The sequence below is a fragment of the Piliocolobus tephrosceles genome, chromosome 8 (genome assembly GCF_002776525.5).
Source record: "Piliocolobus tephrosceles isolate RC106 chromosome 8, ASM277652v3, whole genome shotgun sequence".
In the NCBI taxonomy this organism is placed as follows: domain Eukaryota; kingdom Metazoa; phylum Chordata; class Mammalia; order Primates; family Cercopithecidae; genus Piliocolobus; species Piliocolobus tephrosceles.
In genome coordinates this window covers 117,210,473-117,235,368 of record NC_045441.1, presented here as the reverse complement: position 1 = coordinate 117,235,368, position 24,896 = coordinate 117,210,473, and the positions used below count along the sequence as shown (strand labels likewise).

The following is a 24,896-nucleotide window of genomic DNA, read 5'->3' as shown; positions in this document are numbered from 1 at the left end:
AAATAAAATAAAATACAGAGAGAGAGAAAAGAGACCAGGCATGGGGGCTCACTCCTGCAATCCCAGTACTTTGGAAGGCTGAGGTGGGAGGGTCACTTGAGCTCAGGAGTTTGAGACTGGCCTGGACAACAAGTGAGACTGCATGTCTATTTTTTTGGAAAAAAAATTAAATTAAAAATATAAGATAAAAGAAAAAAAAGGGTTTGAAGTTTTTTCCAAAGTCTGGGAGAAACTTACAAGGTGGCTGCCACTTTGGCATTAGAGGTTGTGTGCCACAGAGGTGATGGCATGTTTCTGTGCAGCGAGGATCCAAGCCAGTCACCTGCACATTGTAGTCCAACTAGAGTTCAATAAACTTTGCTTGAAGAAAGAAGAGAGAAATAGAGCAATATCTTTTCCTAAATTAGTAACAACCTGAGCTACCAAATACAACAGGGATGCAAGAAAGCCACCAGGATAACCCAACACTCCCACCAACCATGGCTTCCAGTCAAGGGACCAAGAGAGCACACACTGCTTGCTGTGGAGAGCAAGTTCTGCAGACAGTAAGCTGGCTCTTCCAGAGTTCCTTTGGAATTTTCTGAGTAGCAAATGCAGAGCCCAGCAGTGGAGCCAGCAGCTACTGTGTGAATGAAGCTCCAGTGCTAGGCAACCCCTCCAGGTCACAGAAACCCACCCGACAGAACCACAGGCCTTGATGTTGTGCCATCTGGACAGTAACTTAGACTGCAGTTGGCAAGAGAGATGTGAGAACATGGTGTAGGGCCAAGGGGGGTAAAAAAGGGAAGGGCTATTTAAAACAACAAAAAAAAAACCAAATACACTCAGAGAGCATTTGTGTCATCAAATACCAGAGATTAGAAAAAACAAAAAGCTGAAAGGAACTTTAGAATCACAAGAGTAAGAAAAATAAATCTAAACTAGTTGGGCCAGAAAACATATAAGACAAACTGCAATTTAACACAGACCTAACTCATAAAGCCCCTGGGTGATTTTGCTCCTTTTATCTTCTTCAGACTTAGCAGGCAAACCACTCTTTTCTCTTTTTAATTCTCTCTCTCTTTTTGAGATGGAGTCTCGCTCTGTCACCCAGGCTGGAGTGCGGTGGCGCTATCTTAGCTCACTGCAACCTCTGCCTCCCAGGTTCAAGCAATTCTCCCTGCCTCAGCCTCCCAAGTAGCTGGGATGACAGGTGCCTGCCACCACACCCGGCTAATTTTTTTGCTTTTTTTTTAGGAGAGATGGGGTTTCGCCATGTTGGCCAGGCTGGTCTTGAACTCCTGACCCTCAGGAGATCTGCCCACCTCAGCCTCCCAAAGTGCTGGGATTACAGGCATGAGCCACCGTGCCTGGGCTTTTAAAAATTCTCTTTAGCCAAAAAGAATGTTATTTTTTTTTCTTATGCTTCCATCAAGGCCTAAACATTCAAAAAGAGCTAATAAGGAAAGGTAACACCTACAGAAATCTCAAAGAAAGGATGACAGTGCTACTAAAGTTTAAGTGGGCAATGAAAACCCGAAACTGAAGGCAGAGGTCAGGAGCACATGCTGGAGAAAATCCAACCCTGTCTACCAATCTATTTCTTATCTATTGATTTAATCTTATCTGTTTTAAAGGAACACTTCAATCCTTTATATTAGCAAGTCAGAATCCTACTGGTCAACTCTGTAAGACTTTGTTTCATGAATAATAGGGCCCCAAATGTCTGACCTTCTTCCCCTGTGCCCTGCACCTTCCCCAAAGCTAGTCACTGGATCACTCCAAACCATGGCTTAATTTTTATGCTAGGTGTGGTGGCTCATGCCTATAACAGCAATATTTTGGGAGGTCAAACTGGGAGGATCACTTGAGGCCAGGGGTTTCAGACTGCCTGGACAACAGAGCAAGATCCTGCAGGTGTGATGGCATGCACCTGTAGACCCCGTTACTCAGGAGGTCGAGTCAGGAGGATTGCTTGAGCCCAGGAGTGCAAGGCCACAGTGAGCTATGACTGTGCCACTGTACTTCCAGTCCAGCCTTGGTGATAAAGTGAGACTCCGTCTCCTTAAAAAAAAAAAAAATTCAGTAATATTATGTATTTCCAACAAAATCAGTCACAGAGAAAGGCGGTTATAAAAAAGTGCTATGTAACATGAGCATGAAACTAAGCCACAATGTGATAAACGTCCAAAGGAGCACAGCAGCAGTTAACAGATAAAAAGACCCATGGATTAAGAGAATAAATACTGTAATAGTGAAATTAACGGAGGAACTGTCAGGACTACATAATATGAAAAGGCAGAATATACTGAAAAGAAGACAACCCCTATTCTGGGACTTTCAGAAATAAGACTGAAGAGGATGCTGTCTTCTTGTACCATCAAACAAAATCGTAACTTTTCATGCACAGAGGACAGACACAAAAGGAAAAGCACAGAGAAGAAAACTCAGATATACACTATGACTCATTGAGTCCTATTCCCATATAAGAGGAAGATGGAGAAGTGGAGGTAAAGGTAAAAGGTAAAATCAGCACTTGCAGGGCTGGCTGCAGCTTGAGGAGTGGGGAGCTGTCTCTAATCTCAGAACCATAATTGATTTGTCTGATCTACCAGAACAACAGTAAGCCATGCACCAGCCCCATTTTATTGCCTGTTTTACACTCTATCTGCAGGAGATTGTATTTATTACAGAGCAGGCTACAGCAAAAACAATAATAAACCTTAGATAAAGAACAGCTGAGAAACCTGAGATAAAGAACACTGACATGCATATTCCAACTTTTTCTGTGCTGGTGAGGGAGGGAGCTGAGACAGGATCAATGAAAAACAAAACCAACTAATAATGAAAACACGGATGTACGAAGTCAGTCACCACAGAACCATTCTTCAAATCAAGGAAGACCTAGTACCAAGTCGGTCAAATTCTCAGCTAGTTCTACACACTCTGGAACATCCTGGCCTGAAAGGAAACCAGACTATGATAGAAATGGTAGCAGTGGCTGGTACTTCTAATAGCCTAGTTCCTACACTGTGAAAAATTGGAAATAACAAAGAAACCAGTAACTTCTTCAGGAGCTAAAGTACCAGCTTGGGAGTATGTAATTTTCTTCCTTTAGTGGTTACCCTAAAAATAGGTGTAGGAGATGCAAGATGGGTCAACATACACATACATACACACACACACATTTATTTTTGGTAGAGATGGGGTCTCACTACATTGATCAGGCTGGTCTTGAATTCCTGACCTTAAGCAATCCTCCCACCTCAGCCTCCCAAAGTGCTGGGATTACAGGTGTGAGCCACCTCCCTGGTCTAGTAGGCCAAGTTTTTATCAAAGCCCTAGAGAAACTGGGGGTTCATTCAGTTGGTGTTATATGCAGATGTTCTGCCCATCTTACGGAAAACTCAAAACTCAGTTGACTTTGACATCAAAACCCATCTGTAATAACAAACAAGAAGGCCAGCTTATTTGGCCACTACAGAGGCTGGTATCTTACCTTCCAAGGCAAGCCATCAACCTGACACTTCTGTGCTTAGATGAGTCACTTCCAACCATACGCAATCAGCCAAGCAGGTCTTGTATTTGCTAGGTCTTCATACAAAAGCATTTTAACGCACTCTAACCCTTACTCTGTGAAATCATTTTTTAAATGGCAGGAGAAGAGATAATGGAAAAGGAGTAGAAACTCAACTCCTAAAGATGGAGGACACTAGAACAAAATTACAGGTTATCTGCCCCACCATCATGATATAATCTCTTCCATACAACACATTTCTTAACAGTGTTTAGGAGACAGAATGTGCACTTATGTATGTCTATTTGTTCACCAACGATGTGTACTGGGATGGAGAGGAGGGTGGTGAGAGGTATTATGCACAAACAGTAGTTCATTGTAAATTATTTCGGCAGCATATTGCCTACACTGTCAGCTCAACAAAAACTTCCATTTATCATGGCCTGCAACTAAGAGGGGGATCAATCCGAGGCAGTAGGTAACACAGTTAAAGATTAAAAAAAGATTAAGAAACCTCTGTGAAACCATTACGTATATGTACATTACATTGTCTTTTTCCCTGTTTATTCTTCATCTGGCTGTAAGCCGTTTGGCCCATCTGACCCCACACCTGTCCCCCAGACAGCAAAATTGCCAGCGTGCTTCAGGAAGCAGAAAACCCATACATCTCACTTAAATGGAACAAGGGCACCCAACTTACACACAGACTTAACACTGTGATGGAAAGAAGAGGTTAGAAGGTGGGAGAAGACAAAACTCCTGTATTAAAGAGGGCACAAAAAAATTGCAATCTTAGGTGAATAATTTGTGATTCAGGCAGACAAGGTCATATCTGACATCCATTTAAATCCAACAGCTTTTTCACTTTCAGTCTCCCATTTGCCCAAGCTTTACTGTTTTATGTGGTGACTGAGAGAAATTTAATTGGCATTTATGTTTAACTTAAGAGCAAACCAATCCTTCAATACTGAGACAGAAAAGATAATAAAAATTGGTACAAAACTGAGCTAGACTTTAAGGGGAAGTTGGTGGGGTAGGAATAAAAGTAAATAAATAAATGAAGACAAGTTTCACAAGACCCACTGCTAATGACAGCAGAAATAAAGGAATAAAAAAAGCATCAGAAATCATCAAGGCAGGAGGCAGCGTAAGATTCAGAGACAGCAATGAAGATCGTTAGGACACCACATTGAGGGGTACGGAGAGGACAGCCCTGAGACCCGTGTGCCTGAACCTCAAAACCTCCTTAGAGTTGCTTCACCTCACTGCTGGTGTTAAATCAGAACTAGAAATGAAACCAGGTGGGCCCAAGGAGAGAGCCTATCCCTAAGGTTGAAATCAGCTTCTGGAAGGCCCTGGAGTATGGGCCCCACATAAGCTTTTGGATGGGCATATTTGGCCCTTTGTGTAGAAGGGTTTTCATCGCATTTTCCAAACCATTTGTAACTTTTTTCTCCTGCTGATGAATCGCCAAAAATTTGTCCTTTTATTACTATAACAGCTTTAACAGCTTTACCAAAAGATCAATATTAAGAAAAGCATTGTTGAGAACGCCGTGCACATACATAAAAATATTAATAATATATATGCAAAGAATAACTCAGCCGGGTAAGCTACACAGAAAATAGGCCAAGTAAGATCGCACTGGGTGAGTCACACCTGTTAAAAATGAACATTAGCAGATACACCATAGTTACCTGTGGCTCAAAGGCCATTAGCTACAGGTTTCTGGGCTTCTCAGGATTCTAAGCCACAAAAAGTGCATATCACTTTACTTCACCCACTTAACAGAGGCCCCAACCTCTAGACTGAAGTCCAGTTAATGTGTTGTAGGTAACATTGTTTAACCCATAATCTGTAGTGACTGGTTATACAGAAAGAAAAGCTCAACAGACTCCCACTGTTTAAGATGAGCAGGGGACCACTATACCTAGACAAGGGGAGCCTGCCAGACACATTTGTAGCAAGCAATCACCAGGAGCAAAGGAAAAAGCCTCAGCCAGGCTTGGGCATACCACATAACAGGAAGATAATACACTCTGATTCATCACTCCTGCAGCCTAGGCTGAGCTCTAGCACTTTTGTTTATACTAGTATTTTCTTCTCAGTGCCCAAGGCAAATTCCCTGAGTGCTTAAGCTAAGATTTACTAGCTCTTCCTCCTCCATCTCCCCTGGGCTTCATCTTCCCTGGGCATCTTCCCTATGCAAGGCACAGACCTGATCCTCTCCTTAACCATTAGTGACTGTGGTGTTGAAATGGATGGTGTGTGTCTCAGCAATAGAGAGTGCCTTTCCTGGCCACCTGATCAAAATCAGCACTTACACCACTCACTATCCCCTTGGCCAGTTTTATTTCTCTTCACAGTAGTTTTCGCTACCTGACATTGCAACTGCCTCCCTTTCCCACTTGAATGTAGGGAGTTCAGCGGTTTTCTTCATTGTTATATTCCTAGTGCTTAGAGCAATTCCTGGCATACAGCAGGCACTCAATAAACACTTGTTGACTAAATGAATAAACTATCTCAACTATCAAACGGATCTATTCAGCCAAAGAGACCCTAAACACTCAAAGGTAAAGTCCTTACAGCTAAAGAATCATTTGGACACAGCCTATTGGGAGCTCTAAAATATTGGTGCCATTGATTCTTCTTTATTATCTATATGTATTATCTCAAAGGATGTTCATACATTTCTCCATTCTGTCCCACTTATAGGCAAGCAGAGGAACAAGAGGTCATGAGGAAATCATGATGAATTCATATCCTTCTCCTGAAACCTATACTTGAGCTTTTGCCACTAAGACTTCCCACTCACATCAAGAACTGGACAGGGGTTTTAAAAAGAGGCAATTTTATTTTAATACAACTGAGAAGAACTACCTTCCAAACTCAAAATATAGTAATTAAAAATGAAAAAGCAACATAGAGACAGTTCAGGTAAAGAAAAAGAATGAAGTTAATTCTGCTTTTCCAGATTATAAAACAGGCTCCCTACAGATACCTAAGTAGATGCCCCGGGCAGAGGGGAAAAAATGTCAGTCAGTGCCTGAAAAGAAGCGAGCTAGAGAAAACACATAAGCTGAGGTCCTTCAGCAAATATGCAGACACGTTCTTGAGCCTCTGAGCCACACAGCTTGATTCAGGGACTCGACTCACCCCAGATATATCTGCGACACGGTGGATAGGCACTTCCTTCTTGCTATGCAATCCTTTGCCATTCTTAATAGCTCTGTTAAGGAAGAGAAAAACCAATTAAAATAAGAATCACAATGGGAAGGGGTAGGAGGGTGTGAAAATGAACAGAGAAGTGAGGGCTGTTGAAGTGGGGATGTATGACTACACAAGTCACACTGTACACTGCTGAGTAGCCAGTCTGTGCAAGAGGATTTGGTAGAGGGGGGATTATAAAGCTGCTCTTCTCTTAAGCCCAGTTACCAGCACGTGGCTGCCAGTTTCCACTAACAGTGTACTTAGTAATCAGAGGGCTCCCTTACTTGTTTCCAAATTAAAGGCATTGTTCCAGGCACAAAAGAAGAATCAGTTAGAGAAGCACACGCCTAAGAAACAGAAGTAATAACGTTTCTTTCTGTGTTTAATCACATGAAATATTTTAAATGTAAAATATGTGGCTAGTGTTCCAATTCTAATGGAAATAAGTTCCTCCCAGGTAAAAAGATAAGTTGTCCTGAATGGAGCAATACTGTAGAGAAAAGTCATTTAACAGTAGGAAAAAAAATTAGCAAATGCTACATAACTGACATTAAGTCTCATTTTCAATCAGTCTCAGCTATAATAAGAGGAGATTTAACAGGGAACTCTGGGACTCTGCCAACCTCAGCCATGGGTTGGTTTGCTCTAATCACCCAATCCTTTGAGTGGCAGCTCTGGGGACAGAAGCCTACGCCTCACTAGGTATGATCACTGGTATAACAATGAAGGACCACAGAATAAAAACTGACTAGTGAATCACTTGGTCCGTACACTGTTGGATAAGGCCTTCTTGTATACCGCCAGCCTGCAGACATCAGCAGGGAAGAGTTCTGAGCTTAGAGATAGAGAACTAGGGATTAGGGGATGTTCCTACGAATCTTATCTATGGACACTTGACTTTTTAGGGTTTTTGAATTCCAGAGGAAGTGTTGAGAAAGCTGCCCAGCCCAGGGCCAAATGTCAGGGACCCTCACACTGTCAGCCACATTTTCACTTCTTTCCTTTCAGGAACTCACTCAAGGAACACAGGTACAGGACACACTTCTGCAGGGGTTACTTTCAGGGTCATCATTTTCTTTTTTTTTTTTCTTTTGAGACGGAGTCTTGCTCTGTCGCCCGAGCTGGAGTGCAGTGGCCAGATCTCAGCTCACTGCAAGCTCCGCCTCCCGGGTTTACGCCATTCTCCTGCCTCAGCCTCCAGAGTAGCTGGGACTACAGGCGCCCGCCACCTCGCCCGGCTAGTTTTTTGTATTTTTAGTAGAGACGGGGTTTCACCGTGTTAGCCAGGATGGTCTCGATCTCCTGACCTCGTGATCCGCCCGTCTCGGCCTCCCAAAGTGCTGGGATTACAGGCTTGAGCCACCGCGCCCGGCCAGGGTCATCATTTTCTAAAGTAAACCCTTGTTAGCCAAATTGGGTGGGTGTTGCTCAGTGCTAGGTAGAACAGTCATATTTCTTTCATACTTGGGCTTTTATCACCCACCTGAGCCCCCTTCCTTCATCTGTTCCTCACTCAACTAATTTGAAATGCTTCTGATTCAGAAACAACAAAAGTTTTCCTACTATCTAGTTTCTAATCCTTGATATGGGCAAGTACTGAGTTAATAAGAAAATAAAAATCACAGCCTCTCTCTCACTCTGATCTGAAATGCTAACGGAAAGACAGTACTTCCAAGCTCCTTGAATCCCGTAGCTCCTTCTGAATTTGAATCAAGGGCTTCAACTTTAGAAACTGCAAATGGGGCCGGGTGCAGTGGTTCACACCTGTAATCCCAGCACTTTCGGAGGCCGAGGCGGGCAGATCAGTTGAGGTCATGAGTTCGAGACCAGTCTGACCAATATGCAAAACCCTGTCTCTACTAAAAAAAAAAAAAAAAAATCGGGCTGGGTGCGGTGGCTCAAGCCTGTAATCTTAGCACTTTGGGAGGCTGAGGCAGGTGGATCCCAAGGTCAGGAGTTCAAGACCAGTCTGGCCAATATAATGAAATCCTGTCTCTACTAAAAATACAAAAAAATTAGCCGGGTGTGGTGGCAGGTACCTGTAATCCCAGCTACTCGGGAGGCTGAGGCAGAAGAATTCCTTGAACCCGGGAGATGGTAGTTGCAGTGAGCCGAGACTGCGCAACTACACTCCAGCCTGGGCGAGAGAGACTCCATTTCAAAAAATAAAAAAGTCAGCTAGGTGTGGTGGTATGCACCTGTAATCCTAGCTACTTGGGAAGCTGAGGCAGGAGAATTGCTTGAACCCAGGAGGTGGAGGTTGCAGTGAGCCGAGATCACTCCACTGCATTCTAACCTGGGTGAAAGCGCGAGACTCTGTCTCAACTAAATAAATAAACAAATATATAAATAAAATAAAATAAATTGTAAATGGGTAAAAATATTTCCCTTTACAATTTCCTCTAGTGATTTACCATTTAGGGATCCTATTAGTGGTCAGCAACCAAGGCCGATTCTCAAGCTTTGCCCCTCACCCCTTGGGATTTGCAAGCTACCAGTGAAAGACTAGAGGTTGGTGGCTAGAAGCCAACTAACAATCCAACTCTTCCACCTCCCAAAGCTCTGCTTACATCTTGCATGTCCTATTTCTATAACCTCCTCTGCCACCAACAGGCTCTCCTTATTTTGCTACTGCAAACTGTAAGGAGCAGCCTTTAAGATCGAAGCTTCTGTGAAGCAAGACAAGCTCCTTCCCACCCTGACCGTACCTCACCTCCTTCAAGGCAAGGCCTGCAAAGCGTTCTGCAGGTCCTTTGGGGCACTAAATGCCTACAGCCTTATCCTTTAACAACAAGGACAACCAAAATAAATAGATCTGTTCTGTAAACAGACAGGTTCAAGTTAGAGCACTGCTGAAATCGTGGCCTTTCCTGGGGCTGGAGAACATCTCATATGCTTTGGGAAAAAAAGAACAGGGCCTGAGCAGTAAGTTAGAAAGCAAAGATCCTCAAGGCAAAAGCAGTGAGGTGGGAAACTATAATTCTGCTTTCTTTCTGTGACCACAAAGTAGCTCTGTGCTATAAGCAGAAATCTAGGACTTAACCAAGACTAAATATGCTACCAAAGAGGAAAAAATTAACATCAGAAACTGGAATACGTGGATAATAGTGTGCACATGACATTTAAAACAATAACACCAAAACAATTCTTTAACATTGTCTTAGTACTAATATTATTCATGCTCTACCCTGTTTCTAAAAAGCATATTATTGGATACTTATTTGTGTTCTGGCATAAATTTTGGGAAAACGTCCAAAGACAATTTTTTCACACTTAAAATATTATCATTAAACTCGATCAACTTCTGGCACATTCAAGAGGCAGCAAGAAAGTAGCACTGTACCGTCATATATGAACCGAGAAGTAGTGCTTATTTTGTTAATTCTTCATAAAAGAGAAGCAAAGTTCAAAGTTAACAATAGGTAGTTAACCACTAAATTCAAATACGATCACCTAGGAAGCACTCTAGCCTCTTAGCAGCATACTAGACCCAGGCTGCAAAGTGGGAGGGATCTGTGAGAAAAGAGCTGAATAACCTGTGGCAGCACAGGTCTCCTTCCCTGTGCAGAGGCTGCTTTGCTTCTGGTTCCCATACTGCTGCAGGAATGACACTGAGTGAGCCATTTCCAGAAAACCTCCCTCTGCTTGTCACAAGTCTGATGCCACAGCAAGAGATTCTCCACGAAAGAGTATTTGGGGGAAGTAGGAATTCAGGAATCAATCTCACAGAGGAGAGGAGCAAATGCTGAGGGGAGGCCTGCCACTGCTATCTGCAAAGGGAGAGTACAACTTTATTCCAGGCTACGAGGATACATGACATGGAGACCGAGGCTCTGCTGAAAACAAGGTGTACTGCCTTGTTACCCCCTCTCACTGGGGTTCTCCTCTGCATCTCACATAACCCAATTTCTCTGGGATAGATTTGTGGAGCTCTGTCTTTGCGACGTGGGAAGGTAGGCAGACCGCAGGCTGGCTTCCACTGTATCTGCTCCACAGAGCAAACACTAACTTCCGCTCCCCACACTGCCTTTCCCTGTGGGCCTCAGCCACAGCTCTGCATCTCTTTTCATTAGGCAAGGAATGAAACTCCTGACTTCTAAACTTCTCCTGCTGTGTCTGCTTAATAGCGGCTTCTCACAAAGGCAGGCTGGTGTGCAGGCCAGCCAGGAGAAAGGAAGCAGTGGGAAAGAACATAGCCTACTCCTCTCAGAAGCTTTCTTCTCCAAGATGCAGCAGTACAAAGACAGCAAAGACTACCAGTGTCAATAACGGATAAACATCATCACCAGTCAGGGAAAGTAAGTATATATCCGCACACATGCCAAGAAGTGGCAGGGCAACAGAAGGATGAAAACTCAGCTTTCTAGGTTGTTTCTAGGAGCCACAGGGCTGTATGGTACTACAGGGTGGGCAGATGAACTCTATTCAGACCACTGGAAAACTCTGCTTTCTTTAAACAGCAAAGTTTGAAATTCTCACATATTAGCGGCTGCTTTTCCTGTGGAAGAAAAAACCTACAACTTTGCAAAGGCAGATGACATTTTTGCAGGGAGATCATCTCCATGGCCTCAGCACCAGATTAGAATCTGCATACATTTCATGCCAAGGAAGAGTCTGCTCTTAGGTTTGCAGTCCCTAGTTCATCCAGAAAATTCCAAGACCAATGCTTTCCAAGCTGGATGTCTGAGCACCGCAGTCAAAGTCCCTCCCGTGCCAACGAACAGGCGTCCATCTTACTGCCAATTCAACGATGGTAGATTGTTATTCTGAACAAATATTTTTGTCAGCTTACAAAGACACTCAAAGGATTTATGGCTAGATCCAATCTTATCACAATCATAAAACAGTTATCACATCAGGAATTCTTAACCTGGGGACATAGTGAGCGTCAGCTCAGATGCTAGAAATATCTCTGATCCACCCTAAAGTATCTGTGAATTTTCTGAGGGAGCAGGAGCTTTCAACAGAGTTTTACAAAAAGAACTACTTTCATATATGAAAGAGATCTAAAGAAAATAAAATGATAGAAAGCAGAAATGGCATGCAATAGGTGGCAGGGAGATGATGGGGCAAGGAGGCTACAGAGCTGAGAGAGATCAGGACCCCTGAACATGTCTCCTCATCTGTAACCTCCTTTTAACAATGCTTTCCTGGCAAGCAGGCTCCATGATGTCTCTTCACTCTGCTTTTGCTTTACCCCTATATCTAACATTCTTCTTTCATAATTATGCTTACTTGGCCCTTTTGGAACCCTCTTGGTCTAGGCCCTCACCCAGGGAGATCTTAACTACATTCATTCAATCCCTTTTGAAGCTACGCACACTTTGACTGAATACTGCACACCATTACCACATCACTTCTCAATAAAAATTGACGTCATCATTTTCCTCCCCTACTTATACCCCAAACAAAGACAACCAACCAGCTTGTGAAATCAAGTGGAAATTCTCAGCCTTGGCTTTCATGGGTCCTGACCATGTGGCCCCAGTTTACGTATCCACATGATTTCCACATTACCCCTAATCCAATTAGGCCCATTTCCTTCATGCCCCCTACATGCAAGTAATTAATTATGTGTGTCCCCTGGGCTTTTGCTTTCCCCTTGATTCCACTTGTCATTCTAGGTCAACAATACAATGAAAAGAGTATCACCTATCTGTAGCCACAACCTCACTACAATCATAAAATAGTCGGGACAACAGAAATTTGTAACCTGGAGTCCTAGGTGAACTCCTTTGAAATGGCAGTATAATTGTGTGTGTGTGTGTGTGTGGTGTGTGTGTGTGTGTGTGTGTGTTGTGTGCAGGTATCACTCAGTTCAGCATGTAATTATAAACTGCAACATATGACTTCCAAATTGTTTCATGTGTTAATCTTTATTTCTGTATCTAGACTACAGGTCCCTTGAGGGTTTGTATTCTGGCTTTAATGTTTATTATAGTATTTAACAGACAGCAATCTTTCCATAATTATATAAATGCAGGGCCATCTAGTTCAATTAAAGTGTGCCAAGTAAAGCTGAACAAATGCTTGGTAACTGACTGATTAATGCGGAACAGTGAAAATATTTCAAATTAGAGACAGTGACAATGCCAAAGTGACTGTAGGGCAGAAGAATGAGGTTTGTTGGCTTTCCTGGATGCACAGTTTCATGATCTATGCTCAAGGGCAGAAGCAGCTAAAGACTGGCCTTTGAGCGGAAACAGAAGCAGAGGAGCATCCAGAACAAAAGCATCACATCCCACATCAAGTCTCCCGGAACTGCAGGAGATGGGCAAGAATCTGAGTGGCAGTGAGTGGGAGCAAAGCTTGACCACTGTAAACAATAAAACAGAACCAAGTAGCAGGATTGTAAGGAACACCTACTAAATAATCAAGGAGAAATGACTCAGTAGGAAGAAAAATTAATTCCAACAGCAAAGGTTAAAAAGCAGAACAAAGAGTAAAAAACTTGATAAACTTCCGAAGCACTTCTCATTGTGTTTCGGGTCACGTTGAGGAATACGGTTTTTCAGCATGAACCAAATACAGATATCAATGAAACATGGAAGCAATAAACAATTCTTTCGGCCTTTCTCCCGGTTCCTTGGCAGCTTGAGGAAGCGACAGGGTGGCGCCACTCAGAAAACAACATACAGAGCAAGAGCAGGTGCAAAATGGTAGGTGTGGGCACTAAGATTATGCAGCTGCATTTTCAACAACAATGAGAATTACTGATGAGAAAGACGGAAAAGATTGAGAGTGCATAGACTGGAAATGAGGAAATTGAGTCCTACGGTCAAGGGGAGGTGGGCGGACTAATGAGTCAGTAGGTATTATGAGGCAGTGAAGCAAATAACAAAGAACTCTAGGTCATCATCTCGCCTAAAACTAATATAAGGAAGGAATGAAGACACATGCTATTGTGCTGCGTATGACAATGGATCTGCAGTGGCAGGTAAGGGGGAGGAAAGGGATTATGAACTCCAAGGCAGAGAACAACCAACTCAATGATAGAGACAAGGTGAACACAGTTGCAAACTCTACTATCCCAGATTAGGATCAAAGGAATATTAGAGCTGGGTAGTAGTGGTTATGAGCGGTCTAAAGTCTTCTTGAAAGGATAGGGCCTCAGGAAGGTAGATTACTCATAACTGCCTCAATGACACTCATTTTATAGTTTCTGCTGTTCTGATTACAGTCTGTCAGAAAAAAATTTCAGGAAACAATGACTCATAATCTTATTTCAAGAAAAAAACACCCTTTAAGCACCACTTTTAATAGGTGCACAGGAAATCCATCATATATGAATGTATGGTTCAAAATTTTCATCAATTCCCTGCTGTTAGATATTTATGTGAATAGTTCTACTACTATCGATAATGCCGTGAGGAATAACTTCTAGAGCACCTTGCCAATTACTTCCTTAGGATAAGAAACTGCTGTCATAGGGTAAGAAACTGGCATTTGCTTTCCATCTCCCTTCACCAAGGCAAACCAAATAGAACATGCCTTCTCTCGTGGACTCTACTTGTGGATAACCCATCAATTTGGGTGCTCCTTTCCCTAAGAATCCCAACTACCCACATATATTCTCCACGTTTGTAATTATATTTGTAATTATTTACTTGTTCGCTGAAATCACCACTAGATCATGTGTTTTTGTTTTTACTCCCAAAATACCTGATAAAATACTTGTTACATAACACAAACACATCAGTTACAGAAAACTTTAATGTGTCTTTTGATTGAGTGAAAAGCAACAATTCTGTGATAATGTTCAGTTTGGAAAACGATTTTCCAATGTCAGCTACATCTATTCTGACTTACTGGAAAAAATTCATTGCCATACCCCAGAGATTTGGCTCTCTGACCTTGATGTAAAAGCAAGAGCAATGGGAGGTAATCCTTCTCAACTTCTGGGACCAAAGTTGGAGGGTGCTGGCGGGGGGCAGAGTCAGAAGCAGCTTAGGATAAAACAGAAATGCACAAGGAAGTTTACAAGAAATTTAGATGTAAAGAATCCTGCAAATGAAAGAAAGCTATGAAGCGGATTTCCCATTCACAAGCAGTTATAAAATTCTGTGTGCTGATGTATCAGTGATTAATTATTCGAACTATAGTCCTCCTGAGAGATTTCTAAGGATTAGAGCAGAAGCAGGATAGGGATATGCCTAACAGAGAGAGACTCAGCTCTCCGACCCACTCAGCCACCTGCAGCTGCAGATGAGCCAAAGCAAGCCAGCACTGTAACACTCAAGATGATTTCACATTAAATTAGCTGAGAGCTGGTGGAGGCTACTCAGAAGGAATCAAATTAAGGAGCCATGAACTTAGAGTTTGAGGAAGGGGGAAAGAGACAGGAGTCAAGGGGAATAAAGAGCTGGGACATACTATAGAAATCCAAACCTCGTCCATTCCATGCCTTGTTCTCTGTTACTTATAACCATGACTGTAATTCCAATTACAATGAAGATTAAATGATCAATCTTCCATGAAAGGGCATACACTTTGATTTGTTTTACAATGATCAGGGACTGATTAGGGCAGTGCTTCTCAAATTCTAGTGTGCATCAGAATCACCTAAAGAATGTGTTAGAGTGCAGCGGGCAGGGTGCTGAGAATTCACATTTCTAACAAGTTTCCAAGCAACAGTGATGTGGCTGGTCTGAGAGCCACAGATTTAGAGAAGCAAGTTTTAAGACATTCAAGAAAGTCAAGGGTCAAGTGTTATCACTTTATTGTTACAATTTATTCTGGACTGAAATGATATTCCCAGTACAAGAACCTTCCAACATATCAAATATTTTGGGTTGTGTGAAAGAAGCAAGAGCCTCTTAGCCAAGAGGAGAGTGAGATGGAATAAAACAGACAAGTGGCTCTGGACAGACAAGTGGTCATAGCTGAACCTATTTTGGGGGATGGGGGTGGGGTAAGACACAATAATGGCTAATTCATGTAGGAAGTTTAGCCTAGAACAATGTCCTCTCTGAAGGAATACAACTAGTGTAGACTAATGATTACAGAACAGAGCCAAGGAGGACTGCTTTCCAGCAGTTCATCATCCACCCATGATCTGCAGGACTACCCACAGCTTGCTAGTCAAGACAGGCAATAAAGCTAATGAGTGCCAGCTATACTCCAGCCCCTCATGAATCATAAAGAAAAGTCTCACAACATGAGTTACGTCAGAAGGAACTAGGAGTGGGGAGGGAAGAGAAGGATGGGATGGAGGGAGTGAACAGATCCTCTTAATATCCTGAAAGAGAAAACTATTTGGAAATGGAGACATCATACAGCTCTCCAGAAGTGGCCATTTGTGCTGCCTTAAATGCAGATTGATTACTGCTATTTGGATGTTGAGTGCATCATCTTTTCTGAAGAAAGGGAAAAGCTAAATTTCCCCACATTCAGCTGCATCGTCAAATCACTTCCCAACACCAGCTCTTTTAATGCATTTTCCAGTTATCACATCCACTTGCAAAAACTGATCTTCCCTACTCCCCAACAGTGAAACCCTCCACACTGACACATAATGACATGTGCTGAACCCAATTAGCTACCTCATGACCGTGACACTTAACTGCAACCCCAAAATGTAGGGTGGGATGTGCATTTCCAAAGTTATAAAAGAAAGGAAGCCATTAGGACATTTAAGAGAAAGGCCAGTCTCTTCCTCTGTGCTGGCTTTCAACCTGTACTGGCTTGATGTAATGCAGAGAGTAAAGACGGCAGTCGTAAGGCACCCAACTACTGCCTCCTATGATGCTTGAGCTAAAAATCCAACAGTACCCTGGTGTTACAGGAATCTACCATTAAACTTCAAGTAAGAGCTCTGTTTTTCACGGTATTCAATAGGTTCTACTTTTATTCAAAAAGAATTTTCACTTGTTGAGGTCATTAGATTGAAAGTGAGAAATCTTGGTTTATTTAAAGCCATACCATTAAACTGTTGAGAAGATAAGAACAGAGGCTGGATAGAAAAGATGAATTTCAGGAAGATACTCTCATGGGACCATTTAATAGAAATGAGAGACGGAATAAAAAAGATGTAAGGCAAGCAGTGTTAAAAATAAAGAGGGAGGAAAGAGGAAGGGCTAAGAAAACAGGTAAGAAAAAAGAAGAAATAGGAAAAACAGCAATATCCAGCAGTACTAATAAAAGTATTTAGTGCCTGTCCCTCTGAGACTGCATGCTTTGTAAAAAGTTGCGTCTATTTTTTTTTTTTTTTTTTTTTTTTTTGAGACGGAGTCTTGCTCTGTCGCCCAGGCTGGAGTGCAGTGGCCGGATCTCAGCTCACTGCAAGCTCCGCCTCCCGGGTTTACGCCATTCTCCTGCCTCAACCTCCCGAGTAGCTGGGACTACAGGCGCCCGCCACCTCGCCCGGCTAGTTTTTTCTATTTTTTAGTAGAGACGGGGTTTCACCGTGTTAGCCAGGATGGTCTCGATCTCCTGACCTCGTGATCTGCCCGTCTCGGCCTCCCAAAGTGCTGGGATTACAGGGTTGAGCCACCGCGCCCGGCCAGTTGCGTCTATTATCCTTTTTATTCACCACTATTATCGCCCATGCCTGGAACCCAGGATACACTCAAAAAACACAAAAAACAAACAAACAAAAAGGAATAAAGAGAAGAAATGAATACAAAGCCATCACATGCAACACAGACTAGCCTTGACCACTGTTTCTGACAGAGGAACGGTATGCTTTCTTGGAGAACTGATTAACCCATATAATCTACACTCTGTGATAGGATATATCAGTTTTAAAATTTCAAAACACATAAATTCAATGCCAATTGTCTAAACAGACTGGCATAGAAATGAAATTTGCTTATCAAAACATTTAACAAATCACAATAGTGTCAAACCAATGTACTAACCTCTTTCATTTCAGAGTCCTAAAATTGTATCTTTTAACTTAGCAACAGAAAATGCTGGCAAATAACTCTTTACATTCATTCATAACCAGTATGTGAATGCGAGTAAAACTGAAGACACAGATATGAAGGACCTGTCAACAGTTTTTTCTTTTTTCTTTTTTTTTAAGGCACAAGTCACTTTTTCCCTTCATTTATTGAAATTTTATGGAAAAACTTCCCTATAAATCAGAAAAAAGGGAGAGCTTCTCTAGCTAAGTCCAGAGTGGAAGACCAAGACCATTTCCTTCCCAGTGGTCTTAAAAGCACTTCATTCAATGGAATTGCAAAATATATGTACAAGCCACTGCTACAAACATGTAGAACTTAGAAAGCCCACTGTGGCCCCCATTAACTGCGTCACCAAAGAGATATGCAATTAATACTGAATCTCTCTTAATAATGGCCAGGGATATTGGTTTAAGAAAGAAAGAGTTTATCAATCTGTTTATAGCTTTTTGATCAAAGTCTGTGACAGAAATGCCAGCGCAGATTTCCTACAGGTTCAAACACAGAAGCCTACAATATGAGGGCACTGCCAATCTCACTAAAAAAAGCAAGAGACTGGTCCTTCTGGGGTTTGGAGTTCAGAGATTGGAGATGTAGAACACAGCAAGGCTGGAGTGCTGGTTTTTCGTTTTTTAGAAAGAGAGTTTGCTGAATCAGAAAAATGAGTCCTTCAGGGAACTGGGAAGAGAAGTAGCCAAGGCGACGCTGAGATGAGGGCAGGTTCACACTTGCCTCTCAAAGATGGATAACAACACCATGGTTTTCTAAATCTGCAGTGTGCCAGGCAAGAAATAGAATACACATGAAAAGATAAGAGAGAGCCTGCCCTTTTCTCTTCTCCTAAGATAACCCTAACCTCATTATGTATGACCAGAATGAATCTAAATTCATTTAAATCTGCTCAGACACTAGGTTGTTCAATACAATTGCTTTCCTACAGTCAAGCTGGAGCATCAATTTCTTTTCTGAATATATACATCCGATCTTGAAATTGTAAATCTTAGAATTAAAAGATACCTTAAAGGAATAAAGCCCCAACTTCTGAACTAACATAACTTCTGTGTTTTCCTGCAAAGAGCCAGATTCTAACAATTTCTAGGAATTCTTAAAATATTACATTTTAAAATAAGGCTAGTGGTAGCATCAGAAGATGTACATAGATGATATCCCCCATGTCTAAAGAAAACACAGCACAGAGCCATGCTTTGATCAGACTCTAAACATTACCAACTCGTATTCAGTGTCCATAACACGCTCAACAAAAGCTCCACTTGGAAGACATCTAGCATGATGACAAAATTCACATTCTGGCCTCTCCAAAATCAAAACTTGGATGTGTTACACCAAATACATAAAATAGAGCATATGAAAGATTTTTATGACACTTCAGAAAGCAGAAAGGGTCCCGGTAGTGACTCACTATCTTGGAAATACCGCAGAAGGATTCAAGAAATATTCCTTGAAGAAGTTAAAAGCTCTGCCTAAAGTTAGGAAGACTCGTCAAGACTAGGCATATGCAGCAGGCCAGCTAACCGGGAAACACTAAAACAAAAAGAGGAACTGGAAATGCTGGAAAGTCAATATGGGAATCAAACAGGATCATACAGAACAGAAATAATGTTTCACACTCTAAGGAGTCCATATGATGCTTCTAAAAAGTGAGACCAAGTTCAGGAGTGTCACAGAGAAACTGTGGGTCAGCTGCACCTAAATTCTGAGTGGGGTAAAAAAACAAAAAACAGAGGATACACACACTGGAACTCTCAGAACTGTAGGACAACATCAAGGGCTTTTCAACAAAGCCTACGAGATAAACAAGGCCTGAGAGTATATGAGAAAACGCCAAAACCTTATCTTGCTAGGACACAAAGTAATGAGGGATGGGGCAGCTGATGATAGACAACGGAGCTGGAAAGGAAGGCTGAAAGGTCGCCTTTTGGGAATGTGAGGTTTATTTACCCTTTAAACAAAAAAGATGTGGCTTCCTCTAGATGGGCTATATATTTAAGACATAATGAGGGTTTCCCAGAAGCAGAGAGGCACCTGAATAAAGGAGCCCTGAAGGGTCAGCTAAGTGAACAGAGCTGCTGATGTGGTAGAGTTTGTTTCTATACAGGCAGGTGGATATGCTTGAAAGCAACAGGCAAACTGCAAATTGGTATTCTTCTTTCCCCTCTGTCTCATTTGGTCTCCCAATGAGTGCCTACCGCATCACTCCCTGAGCGCCCATGAAATGATATGAGAAAGGTTGGCAGATCATATCCCTTTGCAGAGGAAGTAGGGGCTTCAGAGCCCTGAGAAAGCTCATCAACTTCTAGGCAGGCAGCAGTGCTGACCTAAGTCAGACAAGTTTAACAGGCTGCCCTTTCCCCAAAGCTTACAATGTTTCTCTAAAAGTACTAATGGCCAAGCAGCGCACTGGAAAGCAAAGTCAACAGAAGAGTACTCTGCACCACTGCCGATATCACCAGCAATAACCAGGGTCAAAGAAGTCTGTCGGAATTGACATCTTGGTGGGGAGGGACAGAGCAGAATGATGCCTTGCCACCTGACCCGTCTATTATTTACCTAAAGAGTGTCAGAACGAATGACTGATATGAATGCGGCATATGTTATGAATTTGGCCTTTGCCAAAGCATTAAATACAGTGCCTTAAGAAATTTTGCTTGAGAAATTAATTCAAACTGGCTTGGCTCAGTACACAATCGCTGAAGATTAAGAAGTGGCTGAAGGATGATAAACAAAAGACAGTTAAGTGACAGTCCGTGCAGTGAGAGACCTGGGGGTCAACACCAAAGCCATTCTTATTTAGGGGTTTTATTCAGGACCCAGAAAAGGAGTAAACAACTCATTAATGAGATCTGCAGAGGACACGAAGCTGGGAGGTAGAGAAAATGCATTGACAGGGGCATAAAATCACAAAGCAGAGTTCAGCTAGAAAAAATACGGCTCATCTATCTAGGGGAAAACAACCCTAAACTCAGATAATATTGAGTACCTGGCCGGATAAGGGGCAGAAGAAGCATGTGAAAGAGCTCTGATAGGCTGTAACGTGAGAGAGGCGAGAAGAATGCTAAGGGAACACGGGGAATGTGTCGCGGGAGAACGAGGTGCTTCAAACTAAAGGCGAACTCAAACAAGCCAGGGTCAGGACAGAGGTGGTCTTGAAAAGTGGTCAACTTTACCATTTTCAAGAAAGGGAGGCTGCAGTGAGTCATGATTGTGCCACTGCATTCCCGCCTGGACACAGAGCAAAACCGTGTCTCAAAACAACCACAGTCACCAAAACAAAACACCAGAAACAAAAGGATGGGGATTCTGCACTGAAAATCTTTTTTAACGGCTACAAAACTATCATTCCTATCTAGCAAGCATTCTGATCTTTCTTGAATCTGACTTCACCCTCCTGGGGGTTAGCATCGAGAAGATGGCACTAGGCTAGCATCCTGGGGCTCACTGACAAAACTGCTCCAAACAAAAATTCACTCACCGTTCATGCTGAGTATTTCTTCCTGTTCTGTATAAGGCCTGTATCTCGTTATGGCAGTGCCTCATGGGCATAGGGAAGTGGTTAATTCTCTCCGTTTACTCAACCTGCAAAGTGCAATGACCCTGAAGCCAATTTTCTCACCATCCAGTCTGAAGGCAATTGCTCAACACAATTATCTCTAGGCAGCTCACTGCCTTAGCAAGCAAGCATCTTGTTACGTTACTTCTGCACAAAATAAGCACTGGACTAAAAAGGCTGTTTTCATCTTAAAACCTAAAACTTAAAAAATTTCACTATCTATGAATACTCATCAAGTATTATAGCACAGCATGGCTATTTCTAACAGCATAATAAAAGAGCTTATTCCAGCCTCACTTTCCAGAGCAGCCCTGCAAATTATTTTCATGCTTACCTGCCTGTCAGAATTACATATTCACTGGTGGCAGTGTGAAGCCTGCGTGGAAAATACAACTATACATTCCATTATATTGCTGAGGGCTCCTGCTACTCTGGAAATGCATAACCTGTTCTTCAAGTTACCATCAGATTCGGCTGAATAAGCCCAGCATGGACCCACCCCCCAAATCCCACGGATAGTTTAGTAATTGTTCCGTTTCCTACTGGAGCTGGATGATCAAACAGTACCAAGCCTAATAATCCAAGTAAAATAACGGGCAAAATATTTGAATAGACATTTCTCAAAAGAAGACATAAAAATGGCAAACGGGCATGTGAAAAGGTGTTCAACATCACTGATCATCAGAGAAATGCAAATCAAAACTATAATGAGATATCATCTCACCCCAGTTAAAATGGCTTATATCCAAAAGACAGGCAATAAATCCTGGCGAGGATGTGGAGAAAAGGGAGCCCTCGTACACTGCTGGTGGGAATATAAATTAGTACAACCACTATGGGGAAAAGTTTGGAGGATCCTCAAGAAACTAAAAATAGAGCTACCATATGATCCAGCAATCATACTGCTGGGTATATACTACCTAAAAAAGGGAAATTAGTATATCGAAGAGATATCTGTACTCCCATGTTTGCTGCAGCCCTGTTCACAACAGCCAAAACTTGGAAGTAAGCTAAGTGTCCATCAACAGATGAATGGATAAACAAACTGTGGTACTCATACACAATGGAGTACTATTCAGCCATTAAAAAAGAATGAGATCCTGTCATTTGCAACAACATGGATGGAAATGGAAGTCATAATGCCAAGTGAAATAAGCCAGGGACAGAGAGACAAAGCATTGCATGTTCTGACTTATATGTGGGATCTAAAAATCGAAACAATTGAATTCATGGAGACACAGAGTAGAGAGGTTACCAAAGGCTGGGAGGGGTAGTGAGAGGGTGGAGGTGAGGTAGGGATGGATAAAGTGTACAAAATATATATATATAGCTTGAAAGAATAAATAAGACCTAGTATTTGATTGCACAGCAGGGTCACTATAGTCAATAATAATTTAATTGTACATTAAAAAATAACTAAGAGTATAACTGGATTGTTTGTAACATGAAGGATAAATACTTAAGAGGACAGATGCCCCATTTTCCATAATGTGATTATTATGCATTGCATGCCTGTACCAAAATATCTCATGTAACCCATAAATACATACACCTGTTATATACTCACAAAAGGCAAAATTAAAAAAATTAAAAACAAAACAAAACCAAACAAAACCAGAACCAAGAAACGTGAAGTCAGATTTCTCATCATGAGTTCTTTGGGACTGCCTTGCTTACTGATAATATAGGCAGGGAGAGAAGAAAGTAAGGAGGTTTGTGAGCAAACACCAATCACGAACTACATATTTTAAATGACTATTAATGAGCCTTAAACATCCAAAGATGTGAGTATTTTCACTGGACTCTTTGTACTGAAGAATGAGGTCCTCGACAGGGTCTATTGGGAAAAGCCCACAAGAAAGAATCCAAAAGCCACAGCAGCCTGACAGACTGATTTCTCAGCTGACATTCTGTGCGACATTCTACAGATGTTCTATCCATCAGGATGTGACACAGTGTTAGAGGTAAATGTCACATATCAGGGCAATGTTATGGGTCAAAGAGCAAGAGAAGTGATCTCAATGACAAAATCTGAAGCTGAGATTAGATAACAAAATCTGAAGCTGAGATTAGATAACGGAATCATTCCTCCTCTAACTGTAGAAAATAACCTGACAATTATCAAACTCCTAGAACTAAATGGGTCCTAGAGGCTATGGAAAAACTGCCGAGTGAGGCAGGCCTCTGAAATCACGTTTAAACAATGGATATATTTTGGTTGAGTCCAAGCAGTCTGCTGAGCTATCCAGGTCAGTTCAGCAATAAGTAGCTCAGTTCTTGCTCTGTTTCCCAAGAAGTCTGGGAATCACTCAACTACCAGACCACCCAGTGACAAAAGACTCCCTGAGTAAGAGCCCTGAGGGATATCAATGGCCAGAAATACTGCTGAGCAGCATGCATGTCCTTGGGGCAACCAGCCACAGGGATGAAGGACAAGAGTAAAATGTCACAGGGCTTCTCAAATGGTCTCCTGCCAGCTGTCAGAAGTGTTTGAAACCAAAACTCATTTCCTAATAAATGTTTTCATTTCCTTTGTACATGACAAAAGGTCTAGAGGTGGTAAATGGGAGGGGCTAGGAGTAGAGGCCTTTGGAGGTAAGAAACAAAGGCAAATGTACTACACACATAAGTATGGCTTCACTGTTAGTCCCGGAATAATGATAAACATATCTGCTATAGTGTACTCGTTCATGCTTTCTTTTATACAGCTACATATGGAGATCGTATCTAATATATACCTATTTTACATGTTTTTTAAAATGGAAGATCAAGTGCACTTAACCAAAATTAGACAGCAAGTTCAAAGTGTGTCCTTCGTTTCATGGGGAAAATCTGGAATAATAATACACGCTTTCTCAGCGTATTATTTTCCAACACATTCTGCTCAGCTATAGGCACAAAACTGGGAAAGAAAAAAGTGAGGATGTGGGTTCCCATGTGTTTAGTAATGTTTGGTCTTACCTGGCCTCTGCAGCAAGCAGTTCATCATAGTGTGATGATCTCTGGTCATCATCCTGCCGGTATCTGATCACTGTGGCTAGACCTTTGCTGACAAGAGCCTCAGCAATGTTTCTGCAACAGAAAAGATAGGTCAGTGAGCACTAGAAGTGCATAAGGGGCTCAGTCAACAGAAATAATAACAGTTAGCACCTGCAGGTCTTAACGCATTCTGGCAGAGGGAGAAGCCAAGGTTTCAAGACCAATGAGTTGCTAAGCTAGAAATCCAAATAAAAGGTTAAATAACAGAGTTCCCTAGCTCAGCAATTTTCTGGTTAGCACAGTCAGATGCTATATCAATCCATATATTAAAAACTAGCAAAAAAAAAAAAAAAATCTGTAAAAAGCCCACATTGCACCAGGCTATTTACAGAATGTTATAAACAAGCCACAGCCCTCAAGTCTGCTATAAAATATTAGGCACACAGAGAAAAAAACGGAACATATAAAAGCATGACCTAAATTTCTCAAAATCTTTCTAGCCGACAGAACAACCAGAAAATGTCTTCTTTTAGTTTGGCAATGTTAGAAACATTGGTTTTACATAACAAAGTGTTTCTCTTACAAGAACTCCTGAGAGTGGATCTTCTACCCAAAGTGGGCTTGGAAAAGAAAAGACTATGAATGAAGAGAGAAGGGGCAGGCAGGAAGGAGGCATTCTATTAGAAAGGAAATCCTTTGCGCTGCGGGTCATGCCTATGATCCCAATTCTTTGGGAGGC

General features: G+C 42.0%; 1 protein-coding gene across 1 annotated transcript in view; it reads right to left on the bottom strand.

Moving 5' to 3' along the window:
* The window catches only part of SND1 (staphylococcal nuclease and tudor domain containing 1), a 438,355-nt gene that overhangs the window by 179,236 nt on the left and 234,223 nt on the right, over positions 1–24,896 (bottom strand). Inside the window, exons 13-14 of the mRNA XM_026454383.2 lie at positions 24,140–24,250; positions 6,653–6,725 (exon numbers count right to left, since the gene is read on the bottom strand). Coding sequence (XP_026310168.1) covers positions 6,653–6,725; positions 24,140–24,250 — 184 coding nt within the window. The remainder of the gene's footprint in view (positions 1–6,652; positions 6,726–24,139; positions 24,251–24,896) is intronic.